This window comes from Lepisosteus oculatus, chromosome 11 (genome assembly GCF_040954835.1).
Source record: "Lepisosteus oculatus isolate fLepOcu1 chromosome 11, fLepOcu1.hap2, whole genome shotgun sequence".
Lineage (NCBI taxonomy): Eukaryota > Metazoa > Chordata > Actinopteri > Semionotiformes > Lepisosteidae > Lepisosteus > Lepisosteus oculatus.
Genome location: NC_090706.1, coordinates 13,425,436 through 13,443,075, shown reverse-complemented (window position 1 = coordinate 13,443,075; position 17,640 = coordinate 13,425,436). Strand labels below are relative to the sequence as shown.

Genomic DNA, 17,640 nt, shown 5'->3' with positions numbered 1-17,640 from the left:
CCCGAATCAGCACGAGAGGTGCGGCGAGCCCGGGGTCACGTGCACATAGAGGCGCGTTCATAGAGCCGAGTGACGGTACAAATGAATAGCGCGAGGGATTGTTAAAATTAACAAGACTTCGGGGGAAAATACTTGCAAATCATCACCCGGTCACACTTCTGTATGTGGGATGTTACAGTTCTTATGTAAACTAACCCATAATCCCTTAAAATACATTTCCCCCCCAAATTCGTATTTACAAAACGAATCCATTACAACAGTAATTAGTAATTTTAATGGTTTACTTTATAAAAGTATCTTTCCGCAATTATTAACATGTACAGGAGCTCCTCAGTGTCACGGTGCTCAGCCCAGACCACACACACTCTTGTCCACACAACATTCAACACACACATTTACCCCACGACCCACAGCACAGAACAGGTCACACTGGGCTCTGCATTAAATCAAATGCCTTCAATTACTTTTTATTTCACAATGTTTTTTTTAATATTCTATTCATTTTATAACAACATTTCATAGCAATCTCGTCATACAAATCTATCCCAGCAGCCCCATTATTATACAGAATATTCAGGAGGAGCAGAGGAAGCCAAGGTAGTGTTTGAGCACAGAGACCTCGTTCAGCAGCTCAGCCACTGAAGCGCAGCCTTTCCCAGTCTGATATTCCCGGCATTCAACAATCCTGATGTCTGATATTCTAGGCGTGTGGTTTTTCTGGCCTGTGACACCTGTGACACCAGCTATCCTGTGAACCGGGTCAAACTGCACTAGTGGGTGCAGAAGGACTATTTCTATATATACCAGTGTCTGAAAACTCAGGACAGGGTTTTGTTATGGATGTTTTCAGTGTGACACTGCCGCTTATTCCTGGTGTCGAGCAGGAGGGAGAGCGCCCACATCCCAGCAGCACCCTGACGTGGAGAATCGGGGTGACAGAGCCCAGTCTGGACCCGGCCCCTGCCCACGGGACCCCACTGGCTCAGGCTGCTGAGCGCGGTCCTGTGGCTGTGCAGAATCTCATCAGAAACCAGCCCCGAACATGTAGTGCAAAAACAAGCAGACCCTACTCTCAAAGTAAAGAGTCAACACCCCCTACTCTCCCTCTGAAAAGGAACAGGAAGGTGTGTGTGACAGGCGGTGCAGTTGTGAGTGTGTCTGAGACAGTGTCCCTCCTCACTGAACCGGTAACTCCCGACAGACAGCTGAGGGGTCCTGACTAGGCCAGTGACGCATGTACAAACCTGGAACCTGAAGGAGCCCAGGCTGTTTGTTCTGGTCTGTCGTCACCCCATGTGGAGTCTGATTTGGGGTTGTAGCGAACAGCCAGGTGCATTAAAATGAGGGTCCCACAGAGACATGAGTACAGGCGTGTGTGTGTAGACTGCTCTATGCCAGCGTGTGTAGTGTGTAAAGTGTGCATGTGTACCAGTGTGAGCGGGCTTGTGTCAGCCTGTGAGCGTGTGCACCTCAACGTTAGCATGTACCAGTGCTTGCGTGTACTAGTGTGCATTCCAGCGTTAGTGTGCACCAGCACGAGTCATCATTCACGTGTACCAGTGTGTGTGTCAGTTAGTATGTACCAGTGTGCACATCGGCATTAGCGTGTCCTAGTATGCAGGTCAGTGTTAGCATGTCCCAGCTTGCACATGATCCCAGCTTTGACCTCAGGAACCTTCCTCCACTGCCACCCTCCCCTCAATTCAGACTGGACGCCTCTTCCCCAGGTATTCGATCTGTGAGAGAGAGAGGCAGACAGATTTTTCGTGGTGTGGATCAGCAGGTACAGTGTCTGGTTCACCAGATACAGCGTGTGGATCAGCAGGTACAGGTGTGAAGATCAGGAGGTACAGTGTGTGGATCAGCAGATAAAGGTGTGAAGATCACCAGGTACAGTGTGTGGTTCAGCAAATACAGTGTGTGGATCAGCAGGTACAATATGTGGTTCAGCAGATACAATGTGTGGATCAACAGGTACAGTGTGTGGATCAGCAGATAAAGGTGTAAAGATCAGCAGATAAGGTGTGAAGATCAGCAGATACAGTGCTGCTGTATGTCACAGGTATACTGATGCTCCATACACAGTCCTCAGTGATTTAGAGATTAGAACTAGGAGCTGTAAAGCACTCACCTCACTCTCCACCAGCCTCAGACGGCCCAGAGCCTCTTTAGCAGATTCCTGTGAAAAAGAGAAGAACGATCACCCCCAGCTACTAAATAATGCCCCGGTCTCTCTCTCTCTCTCCCTCAGTAATGCCCCGGTCTCTCTCCCTCTCCCTCAGTAATGCCCCGGTCTCTCTCCCTCTCCCTCAGTAATGCCCCGGTCTCTCTCTCTCTCTCCCCCTCAGTAATGCCCTGGTCTCTCTCTCTCTCTCCCTCAGTAATGTCCCGGTCTCTCTCCCTCTCCCTCAGTAATGCTCCGGTCTCTTTCCCTCTTAGTAATGGCCCATTCTCACTCAGTAACTCACCCTGTTGCCCTCAGTGCTGTACTGTTTGATTGACTCTTCCAGCCTCTTCCTGAAGTGATTCAGCACTGCTTCATAATCTGAAGGACAGATCAGAGAGAAATGGTGTAACAAACACTGCCATGTTCACAAATTCACACACAAGCACATACACACACAGCCAGATTGCACTGCGTCCTGTCCACACACACTCTCACACACAGCCAGATTGCACTGCACTGCTCTTTGTTCACACACACACACACACTGCATTGCACCTCGTCCACACTCACACACAGCCAGACTGCACTGCGCTTTGTTCACACACATACACACAGCTAGACTGCACTACGCTTTGTTCACACACATACACAATGCCAGCAGACAGTGTGTGTGGGGTCCGTACCACGCTGCAGGGTGGGAGAGGGGTGCTCCAGCAGTCCGCGCTGCCACTGGATTCGCTGGCACACATCCTGGTACTGGGACAGCAGATCGGTGGGAGGATCGCGCCTGGAATGACGGCACTCCGCTATCTGGAAGATACCAGAGAGATAGAGAGTCAGACACCAGACTTAGAGAGAGAAAGGACTGGTGGCCCAGGAAAGAGCTCAGTTCAGAACATCATTCCCAAAGGAACAGCATCCACTGGCACAGGCAGAGAGAGGAACACTGCAGGCAGGACTACAGCAGTGTGTCATGCAGAGAAATGCAACTGCATGCTGAAGTTCCTGAAAGGCAGACCTCAGGTGGTGGAAAATCTTCTCTCCAGCGATCCTGAACATGGGAGCTCCCCAAGGCTGCTTGTTCACCCACGACTGTACAGCCACTTACAGCAGCAACCACACTATTTAGTTTGCAGATGACACCACCACAATTATCTTACAAGGCGGTGCCTTGACAACAATCTGGCCCTGAACATCAACAAGACAAAAGAGCTCAATGTGGACTTCAGGAGACCCACAGGGAGTCACGCCCCAATCAGCATCAATAGCACAGCAGTGGAAAAAGTCAGCTGCTTCAGGTTCCTCAGTCTGCAGATCTCCAGCGACTTTTGGCTTGGTCTCACAACACTGGAGCCAGCCTGAAAAAGGCACAACAGCGCCTGTACTTTCTGCGGAGCTGAAAGAAATGCAGTTTGGGGAAGAAGTTCCTCATGAACTTTTACCGCAGCACCATAGAAAGTGTCCTCACTAGTGGCATCACTGTGTGGTACAGCAATACTACCGTGCACGACAAAGATGCACTACAAAGGTTTGTGGCAACGACACAGAGATTATAGAACATGATTCACCATCAATCGGTGAGACTCACACCATCCTCTGTTGCAATAAAGCCCAATCCATCATTCAGGATCCCAACCATCCCGGCCACAAACTGTCCTCCCCCCTGCGCAAGTGGTACCACATCATTAAAGCACAGACCACCAGGCTTAAGAACAGCTTCTCCCCCACTGCAGTACTCATAGTACACACCCTTCACAGCTAACTGCAATGCCTCAGACTCAATGCACGTCTGCACTGTGCACCTTTGGCATGTTTTTTTTTCACTACTACACATTAATTGTTCTCCACGACATATTGATTGTCCTGTTGTTATAATTATGTTTGTAATGTACTGTCTACTCTGTGTGGTGTTGTACTGTGTCACAAGTATACACTGACCAGGGACAGCTCAACCAGCATAAATCAAGAGGTGGTATTCCCAGACCAGGGAAAGCTCTCCCAGCAGAAATCAAGAGCCAGTATTCCCAGACCAGGGACAGAAAGGGGGCCGAAACTGAACCAGATAATTATAGAAGGGAGTGTGGAACAAGCTGGTCAGCCACGTGTGGAAGCCAATAATCTGGCTTCTTTCAGGAAACAGAACAAGGACAAGATCCTCAGATCAATGAACTACTAACTACTAACTACTAACTACTAACTACTAACTACTAAACAGATAGGCTGAATGTAAAAAATCTTCAGACACAAGTTATTACACCAAAAAGCAAGACCATGGACAGAGGCAGAAGCAGACAGAGATGAAGAGACCAACCTTCTTCTCCAGTCTGTCCTTGTCATACTTGAGCAGATTCAGGCTGTGCAGCTTGTAGGAGGCGGAATGGCTGGAAAGGAAGGGACAGAGAGGGACCAGGGAGACAAAACAAGAGGTGTTCATCACTGACGAATGGCATCAGGGATCCTGGCTCTGTGGGTCACTGTCTGTGGTTCTGGAGGAGCTCATGGGTTAAGTGCTACAGCACAGCACAGACAGAGGGTCTGCAAGCAAACGACACACAGCACTGACCGCAGAAGAGAGAGAGACCCTCTCACTTTCCAGACACTGACTAGAAGAGACACACTCTTTGCTCTTCAAATTCAAGTTCAAACAGCTTTATTAGCATGTCCGGTAAATTGTAGTGTTGCCAAAGCATAGACAGTGAATACAGCATTTACAATACAAAAATATCATAGGACATTTACATACAACACATAGCACATGGAACATATTTGAGAACCAAGCTCACTGTTCCTCAAGCCGTGACAGGAGATCATATACTTGGCACCACAGAGATAGGCTCTCTCTCTGTCCAGACACTGACCGCAGAGACAGGCTATCTCTCAATTCACTCACACTGGCAACATCAGGGTTGCAGTCCCTCACTAGTATCACTGGAGGGCTTGCTCATACAAACACACATGCACACTCACGCTCATACTCAGCACACAATACCAACAGTAAGAGGTCAGCACAGTCTCACTCTTCTGGGGGAAATTCTCCCCTGTCACAGGCACACAAACAGACAGGAGCTCACCTGGCACTGGATTCACGGGGTCTGGAGTTCTTCACTGGATCTCCAGGGGGTCTGGAGTTCTTCACTGGATCTCCAGGGGGTCTGGAGTTCTTCACTGGATCGCCGCGGGGTCTGGAGTTCTTCACCGGATCACCAGGGGGTCTGGAGTCCTTCACCGGATCTCCAGGGGGTCTGGATTTGGAGATGGACACCTGACAGCAAGATTGCAATAAAGTATAAAAAGATGTTGGAACTGAATCAACCGCAGCAACAATTTCTGTTACTTAAACTGCCTTTCACCCCCCTGCCCTGCTCCTCTCTCACCCCTGTCCCCAGTCTGTGTCCCAGTGGGTGGGGTACTGTTGTTCACTTTGTGTTGTGTTTGTATGTGAGTGTCCAAGTGAGTCCTGTGCTGTTTGCTGGTGCTGTTTCAGCTGTATAGCTCTGCTGTCCTGAGGCTGGCTGGTGTCACTGAGCTTCAGGACCAGCTGGCTGAGGGGGCTCTCCAGGGCCTTGAGTTGGCAGGAGGGAGGGTCAGTGGTTTATAGGAGGATAAAATATTATGCTCTTTTGTACATCAGTTAGGAAGGAATAGCAGCCTTAATTTGTGCAGCAGAACATAAGCAGTGTGGCAGGACAGCGACACCAGGCCCAGGCGTGAGCCTTGTGGCAGGACAGCGACGCCAGGCCCAGGCGTGAGCCTTGTGGCAGGACAGCGACGCCAGGCCCAGGCGTGAGCCTTGTGGCAGGACAGCGACGCCAGGCCCAGGCGTGAGCCGTGTGGCAGGACAGCGACGCCAGGCCCAGGCGTGAGCCGTGTGGCAGGACAGCGACGCCAGGCCCAGGCGTGAGCCGTGTGGCAGGACAGCGACGCCAGGCCCAGGCGTGAGCCGTGTGGCAGGACAGCGACGCCAGGCCCAGGCGTGAGCCGTGTGGCAGGACAGCGACGCCAGGCCCAGGCGTGAGCTGTGTGGCAGGACAGCGACAGTGTGGCAGGACAGTGATGTCCAGGGTAAAGTGGTATCTGTTCCCCAGGGTAAAGTGGTATCTGCTCCCCTGAGACCTGACTTTTTTTTGGAACGCCAAGACTCCGGTCTTGTCCAGGCTGCAAGCCCAGGTCTGACAACCCTGCTCTCCCACTGGACGTGGCAGACTGGGAATATGATCTACAGTATGTGTCAAACAGTTTGAAGCCAGTTTGAGCCAGGTCTCTCTCACCGAGGGCAGGGGCACGGGGTCAATGACCAGCCATTTCTCAGTAACAGTTTCCAGCTGCTGTCCACCCAGAGGCTCCCTGATCCGCACTCGCACCTCCAGGTGCCCCCCAGTGGACTTGCGGCCATCCAGCACCTGTGCACACAGTCAGACAGTCAGAGTTTTTCTTGTGAGTAGGCCTTCACAGGTGTATATTTCACAAATCAGTGCGTCACCAGCGCGCCTCTCACCTCCAGCAGCTCTCTGATCTCGCACTTCGACTCCAGAGCCTCCAGCTTCAACTGCACTGTGCCGACAACCTTGTCGTTCTTGAACAGACCACTGGGGAGACACGCACAGTATCAGCACTGCATCTGCGTGCACACACACGCACCAAGACACCAGAGACACAGGCAGACAAAGCATCAGCACTGCAACTGCGCACACCCACACAAAGACAGGTGAGACACACACACCGCGACAGGAGACAGGAAAAGAACACTGCTTCAGTACTGCGTCTGCGGATCCATGGACTCCGAGACAGGAGACAGGAAGATGCACACTGCATCAGCATGCATACAAACAGGAGAGACAGAAACACACCGTATCAGCACTGCTTGCACACACACACACACACACACACACACACACACACACACACAGAGATGCTGGACAGACAGACTCACCCCTTGTGGACAACCTCCAGCTTGATGCCCTTTGACTGGACAACCCTCTTAAATGCCCGATGACCCCGGTTGATGTTGAGCTTGAAATTCTCCCCAAACTCTGCATTGTGAGGGGGACAGGGTGATACAGTGTGATGCAGGATTAGAGTGGTCAAGTGTCTCAGAATGTTATAGTGTTAGAGTGACACACAGTGACACTGTGGGACTTAGTACCTGGGCAGTTGGTGTTCTTCACTGTGTGCGTCCTGTCTCTCTGGGCTTCCTCCTGGAAAAAGGCCAAAAGGACCAGAGTCAGTGGAGCACAAAAAAACAGACAGCTCCTGCAGGATACATGCAGTCCTGCGGACAGCAGGTCTGCCAGGCACAGAGAACGTAGAACAGGCGTATGCGTATCTGCACATGTCTGCATGTATGTGGGTCTGTGTGTGGCTGCGCGTGTGTCTTACCAAGCTGGGAAAGGGAAACTCAAACCGTACGCTGGAGTCCAGTTCGTTCGACAGCCCTGGTCAGAAAGAGCCACAGACATGAATACATCACAGTTGTTACACATCTGTACAGCTTGAGAATTTGTGCACACCCTAATAATTGCTCCTAGAGCAATATCTCACTGAAAGTGACGCTGTACCTGTGGGCGCTGGCAGGTTGATGCCCTTCACTATCGTCAGCAGGAGCTCGTTACTGTTCAGCTCAGGGAAGATCCTGCAAGGGGAGAGGAAGAGTGAATAGAAAATATTCAGGAAGAGGATATAACATGTACTTCTCCTTGGCATGTCAGTGACAGTGACAGACTCGATGGCGTTGAAGGTGCATCAGTGTGTTGGGGAGCAGTACTGACTCCATGGTGGTAAAGTTGCATTAGTGTGTCAGGGAGCTGTACTGACTTAATGATGTTGAAGGTCCTCTCCTCTGTGTGGTGCTTGGGAACAGGACAGCCATGTTGCAGCGCTTGCTTCAGCACGTCGATGCTCTTCATACACTCCTCCGCCATCTTCTCGAACCTGAGCCCGAGGGAGAGAGGGGGTGAATCCGAGCTGGACACAGGGAGAGGGATGGGCTCAGGCACAGAGATGCAGGGCGACAGACTGACCTGCTCGTTTCAGTGACATTGCCCAGGTGTGTGAACTGCTCAGAGTAACTCAGACATTTCTGCGGAGAAACAGAGACAGTCAGCACCTCTCTCCGACGTGGACAGTGGGCTACCGGAGACGGTCACAGCTGCCGACCTTGTGCTGCTGCCTCAGGCGGTCCATCAGCTGGGCGTACTGCTCGGCGCTGCGGGCCGACACCGGGGCGCTGCGTGACTGGACCAGGGTGTAGTCGTCCACGCTGACCGGAGCCGGAGGCACCTGAGCGTGGAACAGGCAGCAGTAAAGAGACATGGGAGTGAGACACCCATCCCAGACCCACCCCTCCGCTGGCGCGTTGCCATAGTCACTTATCACCGCAGCGCCGGTTACCTTGGTGATGTCGACAGGCAGCCCGCTCTTGGCCGCATTGATCATGGGGTCCAGGCCCTTGGCGTGGCGCAGTTGCAGTGCTGCCCCCTGCAGGTCCTTCTGCTGCTTGGAGCGCAGCGCTGCGCGCAGGAACTGCTGTCTGCGAGTCTGCAGGAAGTCCAGCTGCTGCTGGGCTGCAAGACAGAGCCACATAGTAACAGTACTGCAGGGGTTCTGTTCCAGGTGCAATAACAGTGTGAGAAAACAGTGATGTGCACCAGGGTAATGGCACGAGGCACATACGCTACAGTAACAATGGAATAACACTAACATACAGTGTAATAACACAGAAATATACAATGGGACAATACAGTGAAACACACCACTGTAACACTGTAATGACAATAATATACCTGGGGATAACAGATCACATACATAGTAGTATACACTGGGCTAACACAATGAGCCACACACACTATACACGAAAATAACACAATAATATACATAATAATATACAGCGTATTAACACAATAACATACATTGGGATAACAGTAAAATATACTGGTGTACAGTAATAACATTAAAAAACTTGCTGTAATAACACAATAATAACAGTTAATATATATTGGTATAACACAGTGACATACCAACCTCGGCATACAGACAAACTCAATCAACACTGACTCCTACCCTTCGCCCCCAGTTTGGGTTTAGGGGTGTCAGCTCCGCCCTCACGGGTGGCCTGGAGGCTGGGGCGTGACGGGGCTGATCCTGCCTGTCGCTTGGCAACTGGCTGTACCTCGGGCTGAAGGAGAGGAAAAGGTGGGGCTGTGAGTAAGAGTGAGGAGCGGGCTGGTTGCAAATCTCACCCCCAAATTCTCACCTTCATCACTTTTTCCCCTGGCCCTTCCTCTTCCTCAGCATCTGCATCCTGATTGGCCAGTTTCATAGCTGTCTCAAGCACTCCCATGATGCTCTGATCTCCACCACTGCCCTCTGACCCCTGTACTGGAGGGCACCCTGATGAAGAGAGGTTGTATAAAGAAAGTTATTTAAAAATTCCAGCACCACAGTCACAGGCAAATGAGGGAGAGGAAGAAACAGTCAGGCAGGCAGAGACCAAGACAGGAGAGAGAGACAGACGGGCAGTGACTAACACAGGAGAGAAAGATAATGCAGGTAGTTACCTGGGGGGACAGGCAGTTCAGACAGGTTGACCGGGCGGCCAGCCTTGTGGGCTTTGATGGCGTCCTGGTATTGCTGCAAGAGAGAAAGAGAGAGGGTCAAGTCAGTGTGTATAGAATCCCTTGGTCACACACAGTATAGCATCTCAGACTTCAACAGAAGCTACACCAGACCTGAGAGCCTCCAGACACACTCCTGGGCTTCAGGCAGTGCGCTAGCCCAGACCTGAGAGCCTCCAGACACACTCCTGGGCTTCAGACAGTCCACTAGCCCAGACTGAGAGGCTCCAGACACACTCCTGGGCTTCAGACAGTCCACTAGCCCAGAGCTGAGAGGCTCCAGACACACTCCTGGGCTTCAGACAGTCCACTAGCCCAGAGCTACAGTGCGCTAGCCCAGGCCTGAGAGCCTCCAGACACACTCCTGGGCTTCAGACAGTGCGCTAGCCCAGACCTGAGAGCCTCCAGACACACTCCTTGGCTTCAGACAGTGCGCTAGCCCAGACCTGAAAGCCTCCAGACACACTCCTTGGCTTCAGACAGTGCGCTAGCCCAGACCTGAGAGCCTCCAGACACACTCCTTGGCTTCAGACAGTGCGCTAGCCCAGAGCTGAGAGTCTCCAGACACACTCCTGGGCTTCAGACAGTGCGCTAACCCAGAGCTGAGAGCCTCCAGACACACTCCTGGGCTTCAGACAGTGCACTAGCCCAGACCTGAGAGCCTCCAGAGACACTCCTTGGCTTCAGACAGTGCGCTAGCCCAGAGCTGAGAGCCTCCAGACACACTCCTGGGCTTCAGGCAGTGCGCTTGCCCAGACCTGAGAGCCTCCAGACACACTCCTGGGCTTCAGGCAGTGCGCTTGCCCAGACCTGAGAGCCTTGTGTGCTAGCCCAGGCCTTACCAAGGAGTTTCACATGATCCACAAAGTGACCCCAGCGGATTTCTTCATCTGCAGCGAAGCGCCGGAGCGCACAGTGATGCCCGACGGGGCTGAGGACACTGAGGGTGGGTGCTGGGGGACGGGTTTGAATCTGCGTGAGGCCCTGGGCTCGCCCAGCAACCGGGTGGCACTGCAGGGGGTGCTCACCTTGACGATGCGCTGGTGCATGCGGGCCTTGCGCTCATCTCCCTTGCTCTTGGCCGTCTCCGCGGCGACGCGGTATCTCTCCAGGCGCTGCTGCAGAGCCTCGCCGACGTTGCGGGGGGCGGGTGGCGCTGCGCACACAGACAGAACCACCCTCAACGTCATCGATAACGCACGAGAATGGCCACAGGGCAATCGGATCAATCAAACACAGAAGTGGTAAGTTAAGATAATGCGCTCGTGGATTTCCCGGTGGGCAGCCTCCACGTGATCCTACCAGTGTCCGCCACAGGTGGCGCTGCTGGGGGGGCTGGAGCTGGGGGCTGGGTAGGAGGGGCTGGGCTGTCAATCACAGCATCTCCTTGGAAATGGGAAAAAGACACAGACAGGAAGTTACTGAACCCTGACCGCCTTCTCGGGGAATAAGACATTGCACAGTTCCTCCTGGGAGACTCCTGGATCAGGGTGGTTACAGATTATAAACAAGCCAAGAGCAACACCGGCAGACCAGTTTGCTCCTCCTTGTGCTTATTTTCAACAAGATAACACTTTCATACCGCCAGGGTAAAACACGGAAACAGAGAGAGAAAGGGGAAAGAGAGAGGAGAGAAAGAGAGACAGCTAGGGAGACAGAAAGAGAGAAGAAGAGAAAGATGGAGAGACAGCTAAGGAGACAGAGAGGGAGTGAGCGAGAGCTGTAGCTCAGTCAGTCCTGCAGCAGTGCAGCTAGACGTTTTCAATGGTGGAGTTGCACAAACTGACCAGGAGGGGGAGGTATACTCCCAAGGGTCACCGGCTCCCCTCTGTCCACAGCCTCCAGGATGGGATCAAATTTCTGTCAAACAGAGTGGGAAAGATGTGAGAAATTTGACAATTCTGGCACCACCCTGTCTAAAACTGTAGTTTTACAACATGAGCATACCTGAGCCACAGTACACATCTGTATTCAGGTACATCAGTGTAAAGACTCTTACCTTCATACTTCCCTGTAGCTTGCATGCATTGCTAAAATCCTATGAAGATTTAAGTTTTAGTTTTTCATTTTGACCTTCTGACACTGGACTTCACACAATGACAGGCTGATAAGAAGTTCAGAGCTCTTTAACAAGCATAATTAACCAACACCTCACCGATCCCCCCAATCCACTCATTTCACTTCACCCAAGAGGACTGAACCACACTGACTTTATTAAGCACAGAATGCTTCAAGAGATACATAGATCACTCATGTTTTTTTCATAACAAAAATCCCAGTTCAGGCATCACTATCCAGCAGTAAGCAATTATTTTGCTCACCTGTATAATCAAAAGCTCAAACAGGGCAGTGCCTTCTATACATCATCTGAATGCTACGTTAATTATTGAGTCGTATTTAACTAACAATACTCACAGATAGAACAGTCTTTACTTTTCTTCATACCATGAACTTACAGTGCCTTGAAAAAGTATTCAGACCCTTATAATAATAATAATAATTGCTTACACTTATATTGCGCATTTCTGGAAACAACCCTTGTCCAATTCTCCCATTTTACTGAATTACAAATCCTACATTGAAATTTTCTTCTCTGTGATATTTTGATTTCAAAGCACTGAAACTCAAAAGTAATTACTTTAATGTGACATTGTTTTATGTTAGAAAATATTATTAAAAAAATAAAAAAAATGAAATATGCTGTTTGCATAAGTATTCAACCCCCACATTTTAATATTTTGTAGAGCCACCTTTTGCAGCAGTAACAGCTTTAAGTCTTTGGGGGTCAGTATGTACCAGCTTTGCACACTGTTCAGGACTGATTTTGGCCCGTTGTTCCAGGCAGATGTGCTCCAGGGTGTTCGGGCAATTTTCAAATAGCGCCACAGACTCTCAATTGGATCGCGATCAGGGCTGTGCCAGGGCCGATGTAGGACATTCACCTTTTTGTTCTTGAGCCACTCCAGTGTTACTTTGGCCTCATGGTTGGGATCATTGTCCTGCTGAAAGATGAACTTTCTCCCAAGCCTCAGTTTTTTAGCAGACTGAAGCAGGTTCTCATGCAGTATCTCCCTGTATTTTGCACCATCCATTCTTCTCTCTATTTTAACACGATGCCCAATCCCTGCTGATGAAAAGCAGGCCCACAGCATGATACTACCACCACCATACTTCATTGTAGGTGTGGTGTTTTTTGAGACGTGAGCAGTGGGCACATCTCGCTTTGAATTTTGGCTAAAAAGCTCTATCCTGGTCTCTTCTGACCACAAAATCTTTTCCCACATCGCAACTGGGTCACTATCATGCTTTTTGGCAAACTGCAGATGTGCTCTCACATGGTTCTTTTTGAGTAATGGCTTTTTCTGTGCCACCCTCCCATACAGGCCAGTGTTATGCAGAGCTCCTGATATAAAAAACGCCTTTACTGGACTCTCAGCTACTGGACTCTGCAGCTCCTTCAAAGTGATCGTTGGCCTCTCTGTGGCTTCTCTCACAAGTCTCCTTCTTGTTCGTGCAGAGAGTTTTGAGGGACGGTTTGATGTAGCTTCCACTTCCTGTTAATTGAACTAACACAGTGCCCACTGGGACATCCCAACACCTGGACATTGTTTTGTACCCTTTCCCTAGTTTAAGCATTTGTTTTACTTTATCTCTAACTTCTTTGGAATGCTCTTGAGTTTACATTTTCATAGCTGTCCAGATTTACAACCTGAATAATGATCCTTTAACTGCAGGGGTTTTATCCAGAAAACCTGGCAGTTATTTTAATGATTCACAGGTAGAGGCCAATTGTAAGGCAACTGCGTCCTTGTTAGGACAATTGTTTTCACCTGTTTAAAACCAGAGCGTCCGCAACACAGGGATTGAATACTTATGCAAACAGCATATTTCTTTTTTGTATTTTTCTTAAGAATATTTTCTAAAATAAAACAATGTCACATTAAAATAATTAACTTTGAGTTTCAGTACTTAATACGTACGAAATAAAAATATCGCAGAGAATTCAATTTCAATGTAGGATTTGTAATTCAGTAACATGAGGGAATTGGTCAAGGGTCTGAATACTTTTGCAAGGCACTGTATCTGTTGTTTCATTTCAGAAATATCAACGATTTGTATCTGTATGTTGGGGTTTTCCACGGTTTAAAGGCAGAGATGATAGATGTTTGTGGCCAAGTACTGCAGAGAGCTGAGCTGCTTTTGAAGTGATTTAAATCTGTTTTATGAGTGTGTCTTATCAGGGTTGATAGATTGGTGGTGCAGTTATCTAGGACTGGGGTACAAAGATTTCTTCTCTAGCAAAATGTAATTCAAATTCAAAGAGGTTTATTGTCGTGGGTGGTGAATCACAGTTTCTAAAGCAATGAAAATTAGCAAGAGCAAACATTTATAGACAGTTACAACAATAGCTGCCAATTATTTAAAGGGCTCAAATTTGTTCAAATTCAACTACCTTTTGAACTAGTTACCTTTATTCCCAAAGCAATAACAATGAGCAAACACTGAGAACAATAATATACTATTATTAAAGACCCTAATTCTCTGTTTCTACAGCTGTAACATCATCACATACTGGGCTGCAGCTCTGTTGAGTTCCCTCCCCCAGTAGGATTTGAGTTTTTTCAGGAAAGAATGTCTAATCCCAGAGTATTTCTCACACCGCAGCAGAAAGTGCATCTCTGTCCCCACTTGTCCCCACTGGCAGTGGGAGCATAGCCTGTCCTCTCTAACCTGTCCTCTCTGGACAGCCAGGTCTGCCTGTGTCCAGTTGAGCCCGTGCTCTGGATAGTCAGGTCTATCTGTGTCCAGTTTCTATGGCCAAGCTGTGGTCAGTGAGCCTGTTCTCTCTGGACAGTTAGGTCTCTCCGTGTCCAGTTTCTATGGCCAGGCTGTGGACACTGAGCCTGTTTTCTCTGCACAGCCAGGTCTGCCTGTGTCCAGTTTCTATGGCCAGGCTGAGGACACTGAGCCTGTCCTCTCTGGACAGTCAGGTCTCTGTGTCCAGTTTCTATGGCCAGGCTGAGGACACTGAGCCTGTACTTCTTCCGTGTCTGTTTCTCCTTGTTGTCTCTCGCCGTGGTCGGACACTCTGCCAGCATTTATCACCGTCTGTCCCTCAGGCAATGACAGCAGATCACTTTCTGGGCTGCAACTCTAATCAGTTTCCTCCCCCAGTAGGACTGATATCTGTCCTGATTCCGGCAGGTATTTAAGTATCTGACCTGTATGAGACGTGATGTTAAGGAATGGTGTGTGCTTGGCGAGTGCATGCAGCTGGGGAACAGCAGGCGGCGCCAGTGCAGTACCTTGGCGATTCCGTAGTGTCTCTTGGCCAGCTCGGTGTCCCCACTCTGCTTGGCCTGCAAAGCTGCGAGTTTGTACTCCCTCTGCCTGCTTAGAAGCACCGCCTTCACCCCTGCAAAACACCAGCAGACAGACAGAGGCTCAGTTAGGCCACCGGGGCCAGTTTCTCATCACCCTTCCACTGCTTCCTGTCTTCCTGTGAAGACTCTCACCTGTATGTTCCGGTCCCTCAGGCTGACTGGGGGTCAGAGGGGAGATTAAGGGCGTCTCTGGGGTCGTTGCTAGGGAACGCTGTGGTGGGGGCAGGAGGCTGGGTTTGGGTAAGGTGGGAGGGGCGCTCCTTTTGGAGCAGGGGACGGGCGCCTCCTGGGATTGCTGCTGGTCCTGCTCTCTGATTGGCTCATCCAATCTGTGGGTCCTATCCGCCGAGGTGGGGGGCTCGGAGGGGGCAGGGTGGTTGCCTGTGGCCACAGGGGGCGGGATCTCATCCTCATTGATCGGTTTCCCCTTCCGGACAGACGCCAGCATGGACTGCAGAGTCTGGGAGAACAGGGGAGATGTGGAAAATGAGTTGCAGGCCGGTTGTAAGAGACATGTCCTCCCCCGATGTCCCCACCCACCTTCAAGCCTCTCTCGCATCTCCGCGCCCGGCTGCTCTCCCCCGCTGCCTTGGCGCTGCTGATGGCCGTCTGATACATGTCAATCCTCGCGGACAGGCGGGACTCCAGCCCCCCAGGGGCAGTGGGAGTGCCTGGGGAGATGCGGGGGGCAGGGGCAGTACAGGCGGGGGGCTCTGCCTCCTCCTCTTCCTCCAGGACCTCGTTAAGCTCAGCCTGCAGGGCAGAGGAGAAGGTTATGTAGTTCATCCCAGACAGTGTATCTCAGCTGAGGAAACGGCGCCCCCTGGGGCTCACCATGAGATCTGCATCACTCTCCAGATCTCCGTCATCTTCCTCCTCCTCATCCAGATCCTTCATGCAGAGCGCGGCCATGTGCTCTATATCCTCCATGGGCAATGGGGCTGGAAGGTACAGAGGAAGAGGCGGAGAGCAAGTCTGTTATTAGACGCACACAGCGCATCGCTGACATCACAGGCTCCCTGACTCACTTACCTTTGCCTTTCAGCTTCTTAGCCGTCCCACCATCCCCCACGAGAGCCAGAAGCTCTGCTTGCAGCTCCATATCATTCCCTTCAGGATCGTCCTCTCCATCTGGAGACAGGTCCAGCAGCAGCCCCATCTGAGAGAGAGGGGTTCATACAGACACACTGACTGACTGGACACTCCAGTACATTAACACTGCACTGAAAGAGAGGGGTTCATACAGACACACTGACTGGACACAACAGTACATTAACACTGCACTGAGAGAGAGGGGTTCATACAGACACACTGACTGACTGGACACTACAGTACATTAACACTGCACTAAGAGAGAGGGGTTCAGACAGACACACTGACTGGACACTACAGTACATTAACACTGCACTGAGAGAGAGGGGTTCATACAGACACACTGACTGGACACTACAGTACATTAACACTGCACTGAGAGAGAGTGAGTGGGTTGCTGGGGTTTTCTGCTGATGCACGACACTAAGTACAGTACTAGAAAGAGGCCCGGAGAGAGAGAGAGAGAGGCTCTGGAAGCAGCGGGCTGGCCCGTCCTGCAGGTTCACCTGTCTGGCTGCCGCGGCTCCCTGTCCCCTGCTTCGAGCGGGCCGACTGCGACTCATGCCGACAGAAACTCCGGTCTGAATCGCGATATAGCGCTGACGTCACCCCCGCCAGCGGCTCTGCAAGTCGAGACAGGTGTCAGGACACGACGGAGAGACCCTCACACACCGGCTCTGGGCGACACGCACAGCGACAGCAGCCGCCAGAGACCCCCCTCCGGACTGCATGAACAGGTCCGCGGTCTGCGGGGAACGGTCACGACAGCACACGCAGGAGCTCAGAATACACTTTACTCTTCCGCTTACAGACAGCTGCGGCAGGTAAAAGTCTCGAGTGGCAACAGCCCTGCTTACAGGTCACGGCTTCACGGCGCTGTCACGGTTAAAGCCACGGGAAACTCTGTGTGTCGCGCTCTCCTCAGGGACGGCCTGTGGCTGTCCTGGTCCCCGGTATGCTGCTGTCGCCAGAGGAGTTTATCGACTCAAAGGGCTTATTAATTGCTATCGCGCTGTATTTCTGGCGACATAAACAACATTATTACCATTACATCCGACCTCCAGCCGCTGCGACTCTCTTCCTACTTCCCTCTAGCTCCGTCTGCGTCTCCAAGCAACAGAGCCCCCCCGACACTTTACGGCACATGCCAGCACCCGACGCCACAGAAATGCGCCCGCTTGTGCCCTCACTGTCGTAAAGAATGGCGCCAATAGATACTGTACAGTTTCAGCCCGGAACGATATGGACCGGTTCGATGTTCTGGTGCAGGAACAGATGTTAACCGTTCCCGCTTAACTGACGGTTCAGAAACCTCGGTGGCAATCTGAAGTGCTAAATCCTAATCATGAACCCAAGAACAGAGAGGAGTGACGAATCATGAGGCTTA

The 17,640-nt window shown here is 51.0% G+C and overlaps 1 protein-coding gene across 2 annotated transcripts; it reads right to left on the bottom strand.

Annotated features, from left to right (window-relative positions):
* Positions 1-464: 464 nt before the first annotated feature.
* On the bottom strand, positions 465-17,380 carry cc2d1a (coiled-coil and C2 domain containing 1A). Of its 2 annotated transcripts, none has more exons than XM_069195641.1 (29): positions 17,299-17,380; positions 16,760-16,876; positions 16,194-16,320; positions 15,996-16,102; positions 15,702-15,914; positions 15,294-15,621; positions 15,084-15,193; positions 11,565-11,637; positions 11,080-11,163; positions 10,806-10,933; positions 9,721-9,793; positions 9,417-9,553; positions 9,224-9,338; positions 8,555-8,727; positions 8,321-8,443; positions 8,185-8,243; positions 7,979-8,095; positions 7,723-7,796; positions 7,544-7,599; positions 7,311-7,362; positions 7,098-7,197; positions 6,663-6,753; positions 6,436-6,567; positions 5,239-5,429; positions 4,479-4,548; positions 2,851-2,977; positions 2,469-2,545; positions 2,132-2,179; positions 465-1,736 (listed from the first exon to the last, which is right to left on the bottom strand). In XM_069195641.1, exons 2-29 carry the CDS (start codon positions 16,814-16,816, stop codon positions 1,704-1,706), a joined length of 3,075 nt encoding a protein of 1,024 aa, XP_069051742.1. In that variant the 5' UTR covers positions 16,817-16,876; positions 17,299-17,380; the 3' UTR covers positions 465-1,703. The 2 variants fall into 2 exon arrangements, with proteins under 2 accessions (XP_069051742.1, XP_069051743.1); XM_069195642.1 differs by having other exon boundaries at positions 16,760-16,999; positions 17,299-17,316.
* Between the last annotated feature and the right edge of the window lie 260 nt (positions 17,381-17,640).